We start from the raw sequence: 21,727 nt of genomic DNA on the forward strand, positions 1-21,727 counted from the left end.
TTTTCTTTTTGATTTGCATCTTCCAGAATTTTTTTTTTTCTTTTTTGAGATGGAGTCTTGCTCTGTTGCCCAGGCTGGAGTGCAGTGGGACGATCTCCGCTCACTGCAAGCTCCGCCTCCCGGGTTCACGCCATTCTCCTGCCTCAGCCTCAGCTGGGACTACAGGCGCCGCCACTACGCCTGTCTAATTTTTTTTTGTATTTTTAGTAGAGACAGGGTTTCACCGTGTTCGCCAGGATAGTCTCGATCTCCTGACCTTGTGATCCGTCCGCCTCAGCCTCCCAAAGTGCTGGGATTACAGGCGTGAGCCACCGTGCCCGGCATCTTCCAGAGTTTTTGATGTGCAAGTTTGCATGTTAGTCTGAAACTGTTCTAACTTGCTGGTGGAAAACATATACGGACTTAAAAGGCAGGATAATTACCTTGCTGAAATTCTTTTCTCACCTTTTATGAAAGAGAAAACTATTTTCTTGAGGAGTCAAGTTCCTATCCCAGCAAGGAAAAACTGGTGACACATTAGGGATGTGGCCACAGGCCTGGGACCAGCTGGCTAGCTAAACTCTCTGGAGTGTCTTTTGGAGGCCATGGCCTTGTGACCGCAGAGATGAACACTTATTTCAAAGCACAGGATCTTGACACTCAAGAGAGCAGGTCTCTTGTGCAAAGTAGGAGCGTCTTCCAGCCCAAGGGCAGGGCTTGGAAAGAGACTGCAGAGGCATCCAGGGAGCAGTGCTCAGTTTTGTGAATACTGCCGCTTATAATTCAGCAGCTTCCCACACTTTTACAGCATGTGCCGCAGCGACACAGAGGCCGCAGGGGACCCCAGCATGAGTGAGGGATGGGACTTTCTTCTTCCCCTTCTATCAGGGCGTTGACCGCCACAGCCCTAGGCTCTGGCAGCCTGGGTCTGGTCTTATTTATTGTGCATTCACTGTGTTGGGCCTCCCCAGTGTGGAGCGTCGTGACACAGGGCCCTGGCTGCCGGAGCCTCGAAGTGACGTCCTCCCACGTGGATGTCCCCAGCCGACACGGAGCACTCCTGCCCACTCTCGGGGACTCTTGCCTGTTGTTAAAGGTGGAAAAGGTAGAGAAACAAGAAGGAATTCTGAGCGGTTCCGTCAGACACGTTTAAAGCAAAAAGTTGGCTTTTCAGTTTCAGAATTTAAGCATGCGACGTATTCGATATTTTCAGCCAGTGACACTGAGCAGCACAAACCACAATTTATTTTACACAAAACAGCAAAATACAAGACATGCCAAACACATGTGTCCTCATTCCTGCTTGTTTTTTGTTTTGTTTCCTTTTTAATTCTAGCAGTAACATGGATCCACACTACCCACTCACTCTGTGGCCCTGGGCCTAATCCAGCCTGCCGCCTGCTTGTGTAAATTAAGTTCTGTAGGATCCTGGCTGCTACCCTTTGCTTATATGTTGCCTGTAGCCACTTTAGGGCTACAGTGACAGAGCTGAGTAGCTCAGAAGCCTGACCTGGCCCACAAAACTGAAAATGCTTGTTGTTGAACCCCTTATAGAAAAAGCCTGATGCCTGCTCAGGGTGGTGAGAACTTTGACTTCTATCTTTGAGATTTTTAAAGTTCTGAGGGAGAAGTTAGTGACTTCTCTATTGCTGTAATTCTTCACCCACTTAGGCCTCAACTCACTGGACATTTTACCCAGGTGGAACTTTGATGAAGAACAAGTCAACAAACTTTCCTTTGAAGGCTCCTTAGCTTGACTTCCAAAATAGATGTGATGAATGAAGAAGCAATTGTCACACAAGCGTGAGAAGCAGCCGGTACACATTTGATGGGTGGACAAACTTCCTAGTTGTTAGGAAACGCAGATTAAAAGCGAAGACATACCCTGTGAGGTCGGCTTGGGGAAGGGATCAGCATGGTCACTATCACAGTTACGGCTGGGATCCCGTGTCCCTCAGAATGCGGGGGGAACGTACCTTCTAGGAAGACAGTTTGGGAAACGTGTCTGTCTTTTGGCAGCAATTATAGCTCAAAGCACTTATCCTAAAGTGTGCCAAGAAGTCTGTCTCCAGGGTACTTATTGCTTCATTGTATGAATCAATTGTGTGAAAAATTAGAAACAACTGAAGTGTCATACACAGGAATTGGATTAAAAAATTATGGATATTCACACGATAGAATTCTGTGTAGCCTTTGGAAAGAATTATATCTATTTGTTATGGAAAGTTAACAGGATATATTTTAAGTTAAAAAGAAAAAAGCAAGTTGCAGAATAATGTTAATAGCCTGATCACATTTTTGTAAGTCATAATTATGATTGTATTATACATACCAGTGTATGCATAGAAAAGACCTGGAAAGCTGCATATCAAGTACTTATTAACAATAGTTATCATCTGTGGGTGGGAGTATGAGCGACTTCTACTTTTCTAAAGTTCTAAACTTTTTAATGGGCATGTATGACTGCGTTTACCGTGTAAAGTAATGCAGCTTAATGTGAGACTTCACAAAGGCAAGAGGCTTCTTGTGTTTTACTCAGAGGAGAACTCCTTTAATGCCCACTTAGGGCTGTTTATTATTTTGTTAACAAAGCGTGTTAGATCTAAGTGTGTGTGCTTTTCAGGGTGGCTGAGAGAGGAGAGAAGCCAGTGCAGACAGGGACACACACAGAAACAGAGAAGGAGTGGACAGCCACCCACAGGGCTGCTGACTGAATGTTCATAAAAGCAAACCCTATTCAGGCCTATTCAACATGCAGGAACCGGCTCTCTCCCCAGGAGGAGTGTGAGTGTGATGCTGTCCTAACGGTGTTGAAATGGGTCATAACTGGCCTGTGCTCAGTGAAGCAGGCAAAAGGGGGATGATGCACCTCAAAGTAAATTCTAGCCAAAAGGCCTAAAATAACTAAAAAGAGACCAACGTTGAAACAGGAAATCAAAAAATATCTTAAGGCAAATGAAAATGGAGCCACAACATACCAGATCTATGGGATGCAGCAAAAGCAGTTCTAAGAGGGAATTTAATAGGAATAAATGCCTATATTAAGAAAAAAAGAAAGATCTAAATTAATCAACTCAACTTTATACGTCAGGGACTAGAGGCAAGAACAAACTAAGCCCAAAGTTAGCAGAAGGAAGGAAATAACAAAGCCCAGAGCAGAAATATATGAAATTGAGATGAGAAAAGCAATTGAACTTTCAAAACTAAGAGCTGCTTTTCGAAAAGGTAAACAAGTTGACAAGCCTTTAGTGAGGCTAAGAAAAGTGAGAAAACACAAACAATATCAGAAATAAGAGACATTATAAATTGTTCCACAGAAATACAGAGGATCATAAGAGACTACTGTGAACAATTATGCATAAACAAATTGGATAACCTAGAAGAAATAGAGAAAACATACAACCTACCAAGACTGAATAAAGAATAGAAAATCTGAATAAATCAATAATGAGTAAAGAGATTAAATCAGTAATCAAAAATTTCCCAAGAAAGAAAAGCCCAGGACCTGATGGCTTCACTGCTGAATTCTGTGAAACATTTTAAGAAGAATTAATATTTAGTGGAGTATTTAGGGTTTTCTATATTAGGATCATGTTGTCTGCAAACACTTTTTCCTTTCTGATCTGGATGCCTTTTGCCTTTTCTTTCTTTTTCTTGTCTAATTCCTCTAGTTAGAACTTCCAGTTATTATGGTAGATGAAAGTGGCAAGAATGGGCATCCTTGTCTTGTTCCTGATATTATTTATTATAAGAAAAGCTTTTTATATTTTTTATATTTATTATAAGAAAAGCTTACAACTTTTCAGATGTTAGTTGTTGGCTAACACACATGCCATATATATCTTTTTATTTTGTTGAGGTAAATTACTTCTATATCTAATTTATTTAGAGTTTTTATCATGAAAAGATGTTGAATTTTGAATTTCTTTTGAAAAGAATGTTTGAATTTATTTTGAAAAGATGTTGAAAAGAATTTCTTTTCAAATTCTTTCAACAAAATTAAGAAGAGGGAACACTTCCAAACTTATTTTATGAGACCAGCATTAGTCTGATGTTAAAGCCTGACAAAGACACTACTAGAAGAGAAAATTACAGGCTTGACTATCTGATGAAAGTAGGTACAAGTCCTCAATAAAATATTAGCAAACCAAATACAGCAGCACAGTAAAAGGATTATATACCATTATTAAGAGAGTTTTGTCCCTCAGATGCAAGGATGGTTCAATATACCCAAGTCAGTAAATGTGATACACCACATTAACAAAATGGACAAAAACCATACAAGCATCTCAGTAGAGGCAGAAAATGGATTTGACAAAATTCAACATCTTTTCATGATAAAAACTCTAAATAAATTAGATATAGAAGTAATTTACCTCAACAAAATAAAAGACATATGGCATGTGTGTTAGCCAAAAACTAACATCTGAAAAGTTGTAAACTTTTCTTATAATATCAGGAATAAGACAAGGATGCCCACTCTTGCCACTTTTATCTACCATAATAACTGGAAGTTCTAACTAGAGGAATTAGGCAAGAAAAAGAAATAAAAGGCAAAAGGCATCCAGATCAGAAAGGAGGAGGTGTTGTAGACAACATCATCCTAATATAGAACACCCTAAATACTCCACTAACAGATTGTTAGAATCAGTAAACAAATTCAGTAAAGTTGCAGAATCAAAAATCTGCATACAAGAATCAGTTGCATTTCTGTATACTGACAATGAAATATCCAAGAAAGAAATTAAGAAAACAGTTCCATTTACAACAGCATCAAAAAGGTAAATTTCTTAGGAGTAAGTTTTACCAAGGTAGTGAAAGATCTGTACACTGAAAACTATAAAACATTGATGAAACAAATTGAAGAAGATGCAAACCAATGGAAAGATGTTCAGTGTTCAGGGATGGGAAGAATTAATATTGTTAAAATGTCCATACCACCCAAAATGATCTACAGATTCAGTGCAATCCCCATCAAAATTCTAATGGCATTTATCCATAGAAACAGAAAAAAAGTCCTGAAATTTTTATGGAACCCTAAAATACCTTGAATAAGTAAAGCAACTTTGAGAAAGAAGAACAAAGCCCAAGATATTACACTTCCTAATTTCTTATCATAAGACTGTTGTAATAGAAACAGGATAGTATGACATTACAAATTGACATATAGACCAAAGGAACAGAATAGAAAGCTCAGAAATAAACCCACACGTGTATGGTCAACTAACCTTTGAGAAAGATGCCAAGAATATACAATGGGAAAAAGATAGTCTCTTCAATAAATGGTATAGGTTGTGTATCCATGATCTCAAAATTTGAAATCCTGAATGCTCCAAAATCTGAAACATTTTGAGCATGAATATGATGCCACAAGTGGAAAATTTTACACCTAATCTCATGTGGTGGGTTATAGTCAAAATGCAGGCCCATGATACACAGTTTATTAAGCATCCCCAATGGGAAAATAATCCTCCCACCCCCTTCAGCTGTAGGGTATCTTTTCTGCACACACCCAGATTTCCCCGCACACCCCCATGAAGAGTAAGAAAATGTCATGTGTGCAGGCTGGATGTTCCAATGGCAGGTTCCCCACAGTGTTCCACGTGGCCAAGACCTATGTGTGTTACTCACCATGTTTTTTGCTTATTCTTTGCATTTCTGTATACTGACAGTGAACTATCCAAGAAAGAAATTAGGAAAACAGTTCTATTTACGAATCAAAAAGAATAAAATTTTTGGAATAACTTTTTACCAAGCCAGTGAAACATCTGTACACTGAGAACTGTAAACCATTGATAAAAGAAATTGAAGAAGATGCAAACAAATGGAAAAATGTTCGGTGTTCGTGGATGGGGAAGAATTGTGTTCTTATGTGGTGTAGAGATAGTGTTGAAAATGTCAAAAAGGTCAGCAGATACCCCTGTAAGTAATAGTGATACGAAAAAAAGGAAGCATTTGTGTTTATCTATAGCACAGAAAGTCATGCTGTCGGAGAAACTGGACAGTGATGTAAGTGGAATGATCACCATATGTGAGTTGAAGAAACAGAAGGATAAAACGTTGAAGTTCTATGCTGAAAGTAATGAACAGACGTTAATGAAAAATAGGAAAATACTGTATAAAGCAAAAAATGAAGATCTTAATTGTGTATTGAAAGAGTGGATTCATCAGCATTGCAGTGAACACCTGCCACTTAATGGAATACTGCTCATGAAACAATCAAAGATCACGATGAACTGAAAATTGAAGGGAACTATGAACATTCAACAGCCTGGTTGCAGAAATGTAAGAAAAGACACAGCATTAAATTTTAAAAGATGTGTGGTGATAAAACATCTGCTAATCACGAAGCAGTGAAGAAATTTATTGGCATGCTTGCCAAGCTCAAAACTGTTGAAAATCTTATGCCAGAACGAGTCTATATTGCTGATGAAACATCACTGTTTTGGTGTTATTGCCCTGGAAAGACACCGACTTAAGCTGATAATAGAGCCCCTACAGGAATTAAGGATGTAAAGAAGAGAACAGCTGTGTTAGGATGTGCTAAAGCAGCAGGCACATGAAGTGCAAACCTGGCTGTGATAGGCAAAATCTTGTGCTCTTATTGTTTTCAAGGAGTGACTTTCTTACTATTCCATTATTCTAACAAAATGCATGGATCACCAGGAAAATCTTTTCTAGTTGATTTTACAAATATTTTATACCAATAGCTCATACTCACTTCTAGGAAGCTGGACTGGACAACAACTGTGAGATTTTGTGACTCCTTGACAACTGCTCTGTTCATCCTCCAGCTGAAATTCTCATCAAAAAGGATTTTTGTGTCGTGTACTTTCTCCTAAATGTGACTTTATTAATTCAGCATTTGACCAGGGTATATTAGTCCATTCTCATGCTGCTAATAAAGACATACCTGAGACTGGGTAATTTACAAAGGAAAAGGGTTTAACTCACAATTCCACATTGCTAGGGAGGCCTCAGGAAACTTACAATCATGGTAGAACACAAAGAAGCAGCAAGCGCCTTCTTCACAGAGTGGCAGGACAGAGTGAGTGCAAGCAGGGGAAATGCGAGATGCTGATAAAACCATTAGCTCTCATGAGACTCACTCATTCTCACAAGAGCAGCATGGGAGAAATTGTCCCCATGATTCAATTATCTCCACCTGGTCCTGCCCTTCACATGTGGGGGCTGTGGGGATTATAATCCAGGGTGAGATTTGAGTGGGGACACAGCCAAACCATATCATTCTGCCCCTTCCCCATCCCAGATCTCACGTCCTCACATTTCAAAACACAATCATGACCTTCCAACAGTCCCCCAAAGTCTTATTCCAGCATTAACCCAAAAGTCCAAGTCCAGAGTCTCATCTGAGACAAGGCAAGTCCCTTCTGCCTATGCATCTGTAAAATCAAAAGAAATTTTGTTACTTGCTAGATATAATGGTGGTACAGGCATTGGGTAAATACACCCATTGCAAATGGGAGATACTGGCCAAAACAAAGGGGCTACAGGCCCCAGGCAAGTTGAAAGTCCAACAGGACAATCATTAAACCTTAAAGTTCCAAAATGATCTCATTTGACTCCATGTCTCACATCCAGGTCATGCTGATGCAAGAGGTGGGCTCCCAGATTCCTTGGCCAGCTCTGCCACTGTGGCTTTACAGGGTACACCCCTCTGGCTGCTTTCATGGGCTGGCATTGAGTGTCTGCACCTTTTCCAGGCGCACAGTGCAAGCTGTTGGTAGATCTACCATTCTTGGGTCTGGAGGACGGTGGCCCTCTTCTCACAGTTTCACTAGGCTGTCCTCCAGTGGGGCACTGTGTGTGGGGGCTCCGACCCCACACTTCCTTTATGCACTGCCCTAACAGAGGTTCTTCATAAGAGCTCTGCCCCTGCAGCAAACTTCTGCCTGGACATCCAGACATTTTCATACATCCTCTGAAATCTAGGCAGAGGTTTCCAAACCTTAATTCTTGACTTCTTTTCACCCACAGGCTCAGTACTATGTGGAAGCACCAAAGCTTGGGGCTTACACCCTCTGAAGCAATGGCCTGAGCTATACCTTGGCCCCTTTTAGTCACAACTGGAGCAGAAGCAGCTGGGATGCAGGGCAGCATGTTCCAAGGCTGCGCAGAGCAGGGGGGCCCTAGACCTGACCTGTGAAACCATTTTTTTCTCCTAGACCTCTGGGCCTGTGATGCGAGCAGCTTCCATGAAGGTCTCTGACATGCCTCAGAGAAATTTTCTCCATTGTGTTGGTGATTAACATTTGACTTCTTGTTACTTATACAAATTTCTGCAGCAGGCCTGAATTTCTCCCCAGAAAATGTTTTTTTCTTTTCTGTCACACAGTCAGACTGCAAATTTTCCAAACTTTTATGCTCTGCTTCCTCTTGAATGCACTTCCAGTTAGAAATTTCTTCTGCCAGATACCCTAAATCATCTCTCTCAAGTTCAAAGTTCCACAGATCTCTCAGGTGAGGGCAAAATGCCACCAGTTTATTTGCTAAAGCATAGCAAGTGACCATTACTCCAGTTCCCAACAAGTTCCTCATCTCCATCTCAGACCACCTCAGTCTGGACTTTATTGTCCGTATCACTGTAAGCATTTTGGTCAAAGCCATTCAACAAGTCTGTAGGAAGTTTCAAACTCTGCTGCATCTTTTTGTCTTGTGAGCCCTCCAAGTCTCTAGGAAGTTCCACACTTTTCCACATTTTCCGATCTTCTTCTGAGCCCTCCAAACCGTTCCAACCTCTGCCTGTTACCTAGTTTTAATGTCACTTTCACATTTTCGGGTATGTTTATGACAGTGCCCCACTCTCTGCAATACCAATTTACTGTATTAGTCTGTTCTCGTGTTGCTAATAAAGACATAGCTGAGACTGAGTAATTTATAAAGAAAAAGGGGTTTGGTGGACTTACAGTTCCACATGGCAGGGGAGGCCTTACAATCATGGTGGAAGGTGAAGGAGGAGCAAAGGCACATCTTACACAGCATCAGGCAAGAGAGTGTGTGCAGGGGAACTGCCCTTTGTGAAACCATCAGATCTCATGAGACTTATTCACTGTCATGAGAACAGCATGGGAAAAACCTGTCCCCATGATTCCATCACCTCCCACCACGCCCGTCCTCCAACCAAATTACAATTTAACATGAGATTTGGGTGAGAACACCAAGCCAGACCTTATCAGTATTGGCCTTGGCAATGATCTTTTGGATAAGACACAAAAGCACAGACAGCAAAAGCAAACATAAACAAATGAGAGTGCATCAGATTTAAAAGTTTCTGCACAGCAAAAGAAACATTGGCAAAATGAAAAGGCAGTGTATGGAGTGGAAGAAACCATACATCCAATAAGGGGTTAATATCCAAAATATATAGAGAACTCATACAACTCAATAGCAAGCAAACAGAATAACCCAGTTTAAAAATGAGCAAAGGACCTGAATAGACATTTTTCTAAAGAAGACATATAGATATCCAATGGACATATGAAGAGGTGCTCAACGTCACTAACCATCGGAAAAATGGAAATCAAAACCACAATGAGACATCACCTCGCACCTTTTAGGATGACCAGTATGAAAAAGACGAAAGATAAGTCTTGGGGAGAATGTGGAAAAAAGGAAACACTTTTGTATATTCAAGGTGGGAATGAACAAAATGGAACACAGTCTGGAGGTTCCTCAAAAATTAAAAATAGAACTACAGCCCAGCAGTCCCACTTCTGGCTATATATCCAAAGGAAATGAAATCAGTAGCTCAAAGAGATCCCTGCACCTCCATGTCAGTGGCAGCTTTATTCACAGTAGCCAAGATGTAGAAAATACATAATTGTCCATTTGACAGATGAAGGGTTAAAGAATTGTGGTAGATACATATAGAGTGGAATGTTATTCAGTCTTTACAAAGAAGACAGTTCTGCCATTTGAAACAATATGGATGAACCTGGAGGACATTGTGCTAAGTAATATGAGACAGAAAAAGACAAATACTGCACGATCTCACCTACCTGTGGAATCTGAAAAAGTCAAACCCCTAGAAAGGAAGAGTACAATGATGGTTACGAGAGGCTGGTGGGAGAGGTTGGAAAGTGGGAGGTGTTGGTTAAAGACTGGGAACATTCACCTTATAAGATGAATACGTTCTGGACACCTCATGTACAGCATGAGGACGATAGTTAATAATAATGTATTGTGTACTTGAAATTGGCTAGGAGAATGCATCTTAAGTGTTCACATGACAAAAAAGGCAGTTAACTATATGAGGTGATGGATATGTTACTTAGTATAATTGTGGCAGTCATTTCACAACGTATGTGCCTATCATCACATCACATCGTGGCCAGGCGTAGTGGCTGATTTCTGTAATTCCAGCACTTTGGGAGACTGAGACAGAAGGATTGCCTGAGCCCAGGAGTTCGAGACTAGCCTAGGTAATGCAGGGAGATCTTGTCTTTACAAAAAATTTAAAAATTAACCAAGCATGGTGGCATGTGCCTGTGGTCCCAGCTACTTGAGGGTCTGAGGTGGGAGGACTGCTTGGACCCAGGAGGTCAAGGCTGCCGTGAGCTGTGATTGCACCACTGCACTCCAGCCTGGGTGACAAAGCAATACCCTGACACCCACACACCACAGTGTCCTACCTAAATACACACAAATTCCATTTGTCAAGGACACTTCAGTAAATCTAGGGGGAAAAAAACCCCAACAATATGATCTGAAGCACTATTTTCCAAATATGTTTTGACCGGACCTACAGATAGTTTTGCATAATGACTGCCCCACACATCTGTATGCACGTAACTGAACTATACTGTTCCCAAGGGAGTACTCACGTTGAAAACCTGTGGCACACTGTGCTCCACTCCATTCCACGCCAGCCTCGTGCTGGCCCTGGCGTCCTGATGTGGCTTCATGGCTCGTCGCAGGCTGCAGCCCCCAGCGGAGGAGCTCCGGTGCTGGGATTCACGATATCTCCGGAACCCTTAGGCAGCCCTTGGAGTAGGCAAGTTCCTCTTCAGATGTAGCAGGGCTTCCGGCAGGTTGTGGCATTGCCGGTGGCATTGCCAGCAGGGACTCAGATGAGCCCAACGTTCAGACTCAGTAGGTCCAGTGCCGTTACTGAGGGAGCTTGCATTTGAATTAGGGAGATGTCCATGCCGGGATGTTGAAGGACTGCGTGTGGTGGGGAGAAGTCTTGTTGGAGCAGTGATCCCTGGGCAGCTCAGCCTCTGCCAGAGTGGCAGAAAACTTTCACACAGGGCTGCCTCTTCCTGGCCACGTATGGGGCAGGCAGTGTGCCTTGATCATGGGGCCCTGCAGCAGAGCCTGGAGCCTCGTGATAGAGCGTCCAGCCAGCCGCCTCTGGTCCTTTGAGGTGAAGCCTGTTTGGCAGTCAGGGCTAGTTGGACAGACAGGCGTGCAGCACCCAATTCTGAATCTTTCCGGTTGAGCAACCCAATATGTAAAGTAAGGCGGATGTGACAGTATTCCAGGTAAAGCCGGGCGCACGGTGGGAGCTCCGTAAGTTCCAGTTGCCGTTACGGCGTGGTTGAAGCTGACTTCCTGTTGGAAGTAGCACTTGAGCTTAAGACTCTGTCTGGATGGTGAGTCCTTAAAGTAAGACACTGTATGTTTTCTTGTTTTAATAATGGCAGACAGCAAATACTGGCCAAGAGGGGACCAGGCAGAGACTACAGGAGACAAATTTAGCCAATAAGATGGGAATCAGGCAAGTGGTGTCTCCAGACAACCTGGAATGAAATAACAAACCCATGGCCAGATCTCAGGTTAGATTGAAGAAAAGGCAACACAACAGACATTAAAAAGTACAATTCAGTGAACTTTGTTTTGCATTTAGAGTTTGAGAATGATAGAGAGGTGTAACTACTCCACAGGTTTGTTCCCGGGATGGTTCTCATGGATGGAAGAGGCGGGTGCCACGGAGGAGCACTTTCTGCTTGATACATGGGGAGTTTAGGAGTCACATGGGACATGTGGTTGGAGCTGGGGAGTCCACTGGACAAACCGGTTCTGGCTTTGTCCACAGGCATGCCGCCATGCCGTTCCAGCCCTCGGAACAGGTGTGGGCAGGTTTGGGAGGAGGAGCATAGAGAGAACAGAGGGCAGGTGCCCACCCTGGGGGCCACCTGCGGGGCTGCACCTTGACCTGGCCCCAGCTGCCCCTTGCGAATTGACTCACAAGCAAAACCTCTTTTTTTGTGAGGCACTTTGGATACTGAGTAGCAAACCCTTTCCGTGGGGTTCTAAGGTGAACCAGTCTTCACTGAGTTGTGCTTGATACACAGACTTTTTCTAAGTTTATTTTTTATGCATTTAAGAATGCACAGAACATCCTCACATACTCGGGGGGGTGGGATGAATTCTTCCCTCCTCCTTCGTCAGCACGCAGTTTACTAAGGGCCTCTTAGGTGCCCGTCACAGCCTGCGCTGGCTGTTTGCATGTTCCCATGAGTGGGAGGTGTGAGCTCGTTGCTCGCACAGTCGAGAGTCTGGCCAGGAACGTGGGTGCCGGTGGTGACCCAGGTTCTGCATGTGTGGGGCTGTGCAGGCTGCCACCTGGGAAGGACCAGGGAAAGTCCCAGCGACCTTTGCGGATCCGTCAACTCCGTGGGAGGAAGTGGTGTTTTGCGAAGGCCTGAGAATGTGCAGGCCGAGTGATAGGAAATAGGCCGCATCTCTCTTCGTCGTCATCTGCAAACTACGCATTTGATTGTAAGCGATGTGCCCTTCCAGCTTCAGTCCTGGTCCTGTGAAGAAGAATCCATCTCACCAGTCTCAGGCTTCTGCAGTTGATAGGCGCCTGAGGCTCCTGGGCTCACATTCTTCTGATTTGTCTTTCTTGACCCTTTCCCTCTTTGCCTTTATCTCTTAACAAGAAACAGACACACAGAACTGTGATTGGTTAGGGAACCACCCGTCACTACTCTGCAAACATGTAGCCACCACCCAAAGCTGTGTTTCCAGAAACCCACAAAGCTTCTGTTTGTGTAGTTGGTTTCCTAGACTTCTAGCAAGATGATGTCTCAATCTGGTCTCTCTGAAAGCGAAGCCCCGATGTCGTCGCGCACCCATCTCCCCAGGGGACAGGTTTTCAGTCTGTCTGGCAGTCACTCTTCAGGGCCCTCCGTGCCAGGCCTCCCTCCCACAGACTCAGTCAGTACCGAGGCTCAGGTGCCATGTGACCTTCCTCCATTTCCCTGTGCTCTTCGCAGACTTAATCACAACCTTACAATGTTCTCTGTGATCTTCAGAACCCGAGAAGCATTTCTTGAAAACTTCACCTGTGAGAACTCGAAGCCAGGTTATTTTATAAAGCAAATCAGTATTACCTCCTGTACTCTTTAAGCCTTTTTTTTTTTTGCTTCTTTTTGAGTTATAGTTTTTCTTCATAGATCTAAAAAGTTACTTATAGAGCCATTTGAAACTCATTTTATTGTTTCCTCTGATAATATGACTGAGAAATATGAGCTTTTTCATGGAGAAGTATATCCCTTGGCCCACACCAAGGCAGATATAAAATCAGTAGCATGCAGAGAAAATGAGTGGAGTAGCACACCATGATTTCCTGCAGGAGATACCCTCCTCTCCCCCACTTCTTTTATTCCACGCCTGGAGCAAAACTAGACTAAGGTGACCCATTTTCTTCTAGCCAGGGGAAGAAGGCGTTGCGGTGATATGTCTGCAGGGAGAGCGTCTTTTACAGCACATGCTCCTCTTAAGTGCAGGATGCTGTGCTGCTGGATGTGCATGTAGAAGCCAATGTTTGATTCGGCTTTGAATCTCTACCACTTTGGAACTGGTATGCATTCAAATGCATATGTGTCTTGCTAAGCAAAAAACAGAAAACAAAAAACCAAAAAAACCGCGAGGGGATTTGGGAAACAAGTTTTCAGGAGCACTGATTATGACCATCAGCTCCCTAGGACATGAAATGGATGCTTCAGAATGTCCCCGAGCTGTCCGTGGCCATTGTATGCATGTGCACCTGACTCTGTAAATGCTCTAGAGTGTATCATGGCCATTGTGTGCATATGTCCTCAACTGACTGAATGCTCTAGAGTGTACCTCAGCCATTGTGTGCGTGTGTTCTTGACTGACTGTGAATGTTCTAGAGTGTGCCTCAGCCATTGTGTGCGTGTGTTCTTGACTGACTGTGAATGTTCTAGAGTGTGCCTCGGCCATTGTGTGCATGTGTTCCATACTTACTGTGAATGTTCTAGAGTGTACCTCAGCCATTGTGTGCGTGTGTTCTTGACTCACTGTGAATGTTCTAGAGTGTACCTCAGCCATTGTGTGTGTTCTTGACTCACTGTGAATGTTCTAGAATGTACCTCGGCCATTGCGTGCATGTGTTCCTGACTCACTCTGAATGTTCTAGAGTGTACCTCAGCCATTGCGTGCTTGTGTTCCTGACTCACTGTGAATGTTCTAGAGTGTGCCTCGGCCATTGTATGCTTGTGTTCCTGACTCACTGTGAATGCTCAAGAGTGTACCTCGGCCATTGTGTGCTTGTGTCCTCAACTGACTGTGAATGCTCTAGAGCATACCTCGGCCATTGTATGCGTGTGTTCCAGACTCATTGTGAATGTTCTAGAGTGTACCACAGTCATCGTGTGCATGTGCACCTGACAATAAATGCTCTAAAATGTACCACAGCCATTGTGTTCATGTGTCCTCAACTCACTGTGAATGCTCTAGAGTGTACCATGGTCATGGTGCGTGTGTGCACCTGACTCTGTAAATGCTCTAGAATGTACCACGGCCATCATATACATGTGCACCTGACTCACTGTGAATGCTCTAGAGTGTACTTCGGCCACTGCCACTGTATGTACCTGACTCTATAAATGCTCTAGAATGTACTACAGCCATTGTGTGCGTGTACCTGACTCTCAATGCTCTAAAATGTACCATGGCCATTGTGTGCGTGTGTCCCCACTCACTGTGCATACTCTAGCGTGTACCTCAGCCATTGTGTGCGTGTGTTCCTGACTCTATAAATGCTGTAGAATGTCCTATGGCCATTGTGTGTGTGCACACCTGACTCATTTTAAATGCTCTATGGCAGTAGTCCCCAATATTTTCAGCACCAGGGACCAGTTTCGTGGAAGACAATTTTTCCATGGACCAGGGTGGATGGTTTCAGGATGAAACTTCCACCTCAAATATCAGGCATTAGATTCTCATAAGGAGTGCACAGCCTAGATCCCTCACGTGCACAGTTCGCAACAGGGTTCCTGCTCCTGTGAGAATCTAATGCCTCCTGATTTGACAGGAGACAGAACTCAGGCTGTAATGTTACTTGCCCACTCCTCACCTCCTGCTGTGTGGCCACTTCCTTACAGGACATGGATTGATGCCAGTCCATAATCCTAGGGTTGGGGACTCTTGCCCTGAGAATGTACTTGGGCCATCATGTGCCTGAGTGAATGCTGTGAATGCTGCATTGAATGCTCTAGAGTGTACCAGAGCCATGCAGAGTGTGCACCTGACTCACTGTGAATGTCTAGAGTGTACCAGAGCCATGCAGGGTGTGCACCTGACTCACTGTGAATGTCTAGAGTGTACCAGAGCCATGCTGGGTGTGCACCTGACTCACTCTGAGTGCTCTAGAGTGTACCAGGATTGTGTTGGGTGTGCACCTGACTCATTGTGAATGCTCTAGTGTGTACCAAGGTCGTGTTGGGTGTGCACCTGACTCACTGTGAATGTCTAGAGTGTACCAAGGCCGTGTTGGATGTGCACCTTACTCACTGAATGCTCTAGAGTATACCAGGGTCGTGTTGGGTGTGCACCTGACTCACTGTGAATGCTCTAGAGTGTACCAGAGCCATGCAGATTGTGCACCTGACTCACTGTGAACGCTCTAGAGTGTTCCAGGGTCGTGTTGGGTGTGCACCTGACTCACTGTGAATGTCTAGAGTGTACCGGAGCCATGCTGGGTGTGCACCTGACTCACTGTGAGTGCTCTAGAGTGTACCAGGATCGTGTTGGGTGTGCATCTGACTCACTGAATACTCTAGAGTGTACCAGGATCATGTTGGGTGTGCATCTGACTCACTGAATACTCTAGAGTGTACCAGGATCGTGTTGGGTGTGCACCTGACTCACTGAATGCTCTAGAGTATACCAGGATCGTGTTGGGTGTGCACCTGACTCACTGTGAATGCTCTAGAGTATACCAGGGTCGTGTTGGGTGTGCACCTGACTCACTGTGAATGCTCTAGAGTGTACCAGAGCCATGCAGATTGTGCACCTGACTCACTGTGAACGCTCTAGAGTGTTCCAGGGTCGTGTTGGGTGTGCACCTGACTCACTGTGAATGTCTAGAGTGTACCAGAGCCATGCTGGGTGTGCACCTGACTCACTGTGAGTGCTCTAGAGTGTACCAGGATCGTGTTGGGTGTGCATCTGACTCACTGAATACTCTAGAGTGTACCAGGATCATGTTGGGTGTGCATCTGACTCACTGAATACTCTAGAGTGTACCAGGATCGTGTTGGGTGTGCACCTGACTCACTGAATGCTCTAGAGTATACCAGGATCGTGTTGGGTGTGCACCTGACTCACTGTGAGTGCTCTAGAGTGTACCAGGGCCGTGTTGGGTGTGCCCCTGACTCATGTGTATTTAGCATTGCTTTTGAGGGGTTGGGGAGTGAAACCTCCCTTACTGCCTGGGAGTGGCCATGGGGGTTTCTCAGCTAAGGTGACAGTCGCACTCAGTGGGGTGTATCAGGGTAGCCAGTGGGGCCTCTGAAGATTCTCATGGGGGGCCTGGAAGTGGGATCTCAGATGGGTACCATGCAGGGTCTTGCTGGTTGTAGCCTTTTTGTGACACGTGGTTTCTGAATATCTCTCATCAGATTTGACCCGTGATGCTGGTGTCTGCCTCCCTCTATGGAGCATGTTGCTTCACAGAGGGCGGCTTCAGATTCTCCACTAATCTCCAGTGGTATATAACATACACCTCTTTGTACAGTGCTTTTACATGAGTTTAACTCAATTTTTTAAAAAATTTGGATTAAAATCTTAGCGATCTGAAATATTTAGGGTTATTCTTTTTAATTTTTTTATTTGTTAATTGACAAATTGCAATTGTATGAGGTTACTTTTCTTGAGTTTTATTAAGCACCTGTGTTTAACCTCAATAACATTAAAACATTTAGATGAAAACTTTTCAAAACATATTTTGATGTTTACTACTTTTTAGCTAGAACTTCCTGCAGGTAAACCCCAGTGATTCTTGGCCATGACTAAGAACAGTTCCTTCCACAAACTAAGACAGTGCTGCTCTTACCGCTTTGTGAGTACACGCTAGTGTTTCAAATTCCATCTGAAAGCAACTGCCCTGGGTTATGGAGTCTTATCAATTCCTGTATTTTGGTTCCTTTCCCTCAGTCTATTTTGCTCTGAATTAATCATCTTTTATAGCTTGCTGAATCACCTACATTTCTGTTTAGAGCCACCCCTTTTCCCTCCTCGTCCACAATTTTGTTCTCTTGTGGATTTAGAAACCAGATGATGACACAGGTTGGGACTGTGGGCAGTTGGAAGGGGCACCCTTATCTTCTGAGGAAGGGCTTGAGGATGCTGCTCTTTAAAACACAGTGTTCGAAGCTTCAGAGTTGTCCAGAGGCCTTTAAAACATTGCCTCATTCTAGAGTTGTTGGCTCTTTTCCAAATCCAAATGTACTAACAGTTATAACTAAATTTATTTTAAAATAGTCTCATTTGTTAATATGACATCTTCACTCTTACCTGGAATTCTTCACTCTTACTTAGAATTCATTGACAGGCATTAAGTGTTGTGTGCCCCAGAGGTCATTGTGGGGAACACAGAAGAGTTTTAATACATGGGGTGTATGATTCAGAAACCTTTGCTCTATTTAGAGACACTGTAGTCAAATATTCATGGCACCGAAGGAGGGAGCCAAGATTGGTGTTTGTGCATTATTAAAATTGGTCTATGGGAAACATGTGGATAACTTATGAGCTCTTAACTTTGATTCATAATTAGGTAGTCTTTGACATCAGACTGGCTAGTTCTCATCCTGCGATGTGTGAGTTAGTTGGGAAGGGAATCTCTGCCTTTCTGGAACTTCTACTAAAGACCCCAACTGTCTTGATGCTGACATAGACTGCATCTTGCCGGTCCCACTCTGAGAAGTCACTGTCACTGCACTCGCTGGCATAGCCCACACAGATACTCCTTGCTCCAGCCTTTTGCTTGCTTGTGTTTGGTGGGAAGCCCATGTGAGTTCTAAGTGAGACCTACTGGGAAGCTTATGAATCCATCTAAATTTACTGCCCGTCATATAGAAAATGTTCCACATGGGGTCAGTTTGTTACCCCACCAGCACAAGATCTGTGGGCTGCCCGTGACGTCCTTCTCTCCCTGCATTCCTTTTGTTCCTTGGAATTCATTGTCAAGCTGTTTGAACTCTACCTATGTTTACCTGCAATAACTGGGCTATGGAGAGAAGTGTCATCATTTTGCTCCAAACAGGTATCTTCACCATTAGGATCAGCCATTGTCTTAACTGGATGTGAGCAGTGGGTTTTGGAGCAGGTTTTTCAGCATCCTAGCGATAGAGTTTTGGTCTTGTTTACTCCATATTATGTGTTTATTATGATTATGATTAGATAAGAGACAATAAACTCTTGGTCTAATGTAGGCGTGATGTGCCCTTGATCACAATACTGTGAGCTTTCTGTGTGTTCCTTAAGCTACAAATGAGAAAGAGATTGTGGTTCTGAATGATGTGAATGTGATTACAAGTAATAATAGCTCCATGGACAGTCTCGAGATGATGATGTAAGGGAGGTATGCTTGAGGGTGCCCCCAATCAATCCGTATTGTGTTCTGTTTAAAAAGAAATAGTGTGGCCGGGTGCGGTGGCTCAGACCTGTAATCCCAGCACTTTGGGAGGCCGAGGCGGGCGGATCATGAGGTCAGGAGATCGAGACCATCCTGGCTAACACGGTGAAACCCTGTCTCTACTAAAAAATACAAAAAGCTAGCCGGGCGAGGTGGCAGCGCCTGTAGTCCCAGCTACTCGGGAGGCTGAGGCAGGAGAATGGCGTAAACCTGGGAGGCGCAGCTTGCAGTGAGCTGAGATCCGGCCACTGCACTCCAGCCTGGGCGACAGAGCGAGACTCCGTCTCAAAAAAAAAAAAAAGAAATAGTGTAGTACCTTAATGATGTCTTTAATTACTCACACATTAAAGCACATGGAATGAAATTCCCTTTGTAAATAAGCGTTTAAGAATTTCACCAGAGAAAACAGAGATCCATATTTGCGACCACACTGAAAAATTCTTGGTCTCTTTATGACTTTATTGCAGAGGTGAGAGGATTTTGGTCTTTGTCCAGTAACTGAATACACATTGTATCATTTAGGATGGCTTTGGCTGCAGATGATGGGAAACTGTGGCTCCAACTGGCTCGAACATTAGGAAATGGCCTCACGTCACAGGCAGGGCAGACCCTGAGCCTGGTGTGGCCGGTGGCAGCTCCTCTGCCCTGCTCTAAACTCTGTCCTCCTATCTCCTCCAGTATTTTGTCATTATCCTTGCGTGCCTAAGGAGATTGCTGCAAAGGATGTGGGCATCCTGTGCAAATTACCTTCTCCCCTCTGCCTCCCTAAGACTCTCCACCCTCCAGCCCCCACAGGCCTCCCTCACGTCTCATTGGCCACTGCTGGTCACTGTCCATTCCTTAGTTCCTGATGAAGCCCACGTTGGTGAGTGTCTTAGCTTGGGCTGCCAGAAAAAGTGCCACATACTGGGTGGCGTCACCATGAAAATGTGTTCCTGGGACGGGAAGTCCAGGATCAAAGTGCTGGCTGATTCATTTCCTGGTGAGGACTCCCTTCCTCATGTGCAGACAGCTGCCTTCTCGCTGTGTCCTCACGTGATGGAGAGCGACAGAGGAAGCCTGCCCTCCAGGCCTCTTCGTCTCTTCTTATGAGGGCATGAATCCCATTGCGAGGGCCCCACCCTCATGACCTCCTCTAACCCTAATCACCTCCCAAAGGTTCCATTTCAAGTACAGGCAGTCCCTGAGTTATGGCTTCTTGACTTTACAATGGCATGGAAGCACTATGCATTTGTAGAAATTGCATTTCGGGTCCCATACAACCATTCTACCTTTCACTTTCAGTGTGATATCCAATCCATTACATGAGATATTCAGCACTTTCTTATAAAGGAGGTCTTGTGTTAGATGATTTTCCCAGCTGTAGGCTGATGTGAGTGTTGTGAGCATGTTTAAGGTAGGCTAGGCTGGTTCTGACGATGGGTGGGCTCTGACATTCACTGCATTTTCAGCTCATGGGGTTTTATTTTTTTTATTTTTAATTTTTAATTTTTTGAGACGGAGTCTTGCTCTGTCGCCTGGGCTGGAGTGCAGTGACCAGATCTCAGCTCACTGCAAGCTCCGCCTCCCGGGTTCCCGCCATTCTCCTGCCTCAGCCTCCCGAGTAGCTTAGACTACAGGCGCCACCACCTCGCCCGGCTAGTTTTTTGTATTTTTTTTTTAGTAGAGACAGGGTTTCACCATGTTAGCCAGGATGGTCTCGATCTCCTGACCTCCAGCTCACGGGGTTTTAAAATTACGATGGATGTGGGGACATAGCCCCCATGTGCATTGAGGATCATCTGCAGCGTCACACCGGGTGGGGGGCTAGGACTTCCACACATGAATCTGGGGAGGGGGGCACAATTCAGTCCATAACAGTGAGACAATAAAAGTGTTGTCGGGCATTGCCAGATGACAATGTAATAAATACTCTAGCGACTACAGGCCAGGAACAGCGTCCCTGCATCACGAAGAATGCGTATCACGGCTCTTAGCTACCAGCCTGGGTATCTCAAATGTTTATGTTAACAGTGGGTACTTCTCTTTCTCTTAGTGTCATGTGGGAGCCAATGGGAGATGGGAAGAAAATCATTTCATTGGCCGATAACCATATCCTGCTGTGGGATTTACAGGAAAGCTCAAGCCAGGCTGTGGTAAGTAAAAGGAAAACACAGCGTTTGTTTTTGTATTTTTAAACGAAACCGCACGTTCTCACTCATAGGTGGGAACTGAACAATGAGAACACTTGACGCAGGGTGGGGAATACCACACACCAGGGCCTGGGGTGGCGGGAGCAGGGAGGGATAGCATTAGGAGATACACCTAATGTAAATGACGAGTTGATGGGTGCAGCACACCAACATGGCACATGTATACATATGTAACAAACCTGCACGTTGTGCACAGGTACCCGAGAATAATAATAATAAATAATGAAAATAATAAAAATAATAAAATAATAATAAATAAATAAATAGGGCCTTTGGGCTAAATTCAGAATATAATTCTTGATTCAGAACAGTTTAGAATTTTGACCTTAGTTAATGAACAGACTGAATCATCAATCAGAGAACTGAGTGATGGGGTCTTGCAGGTGAAAGCCGTTTCGATGTCACTCAGGGCTCGTGAGATACGACCCACACAACCCGGGTGTTTGCAAAACATCTGCCTTTTGCTGCACTTTGAGCACAGGAGGGAGTGGGATGCCCAGGAGTAGTTTCTACTGTTTCAAGCGTGCTGTCCTTTTGATGAATGGATTCTTAAAGTATATTTGGGTAAAATCATACTTTAAGTAGGAGCAATTATAACATTTTAATTTCATAGTGGTGCCTCGCTCTTTTCATGTATTTGCATGAG

General features: G+C 44.2%; 1 protein-coding gene across 9 annotated transcripts in view; it reads left to right on the forward strand.

Moving 5' to 3' along the window:
- EIPR1 (EARP complex and GARP complex interacting protein 1) overlaps positions 1-21,727 on the forward strand; it is a 167,197-nt gene that overhangs the window by 121,584 nt on the left and 23,886 nt on the right. For all 9 annotated transcript variants that reach the window (XR_004428593.1, XM_033176668.1, XM_033176669.1 and 6 more), the window contains one exon: positions 20,925-21,024. Coding sequence is in view for 8 of the 9 variants with exons in the window: in XM_033176668.1 (XP_033032559.1) it covers positions 20,925-21,024 (100 nt within the window). In the remaining variant the exon portion in view is untranslated. The remainder of the gene's footprint in view (positions 1-20,924; positions 21,025-21,727) is intronic.

This window comes from Trachypithecus francoisi, unplaced genomic scaffold (genome assembly GCF_009764315.1).
Source record: "Trachypithecus francoisi isolate TF-2019V2 unplaced genomic scaffold, Tfra_2.0 Lachesis_group17, whole genome shotgun sequence".
NCBI classification, from domain to species: domain Eukaryota; kingdom Metazoa; phylum Chordata; class Mammalia; order Primates; family Cercopithecidae; genus Trachypithecus; species Trachypithecus francoisi.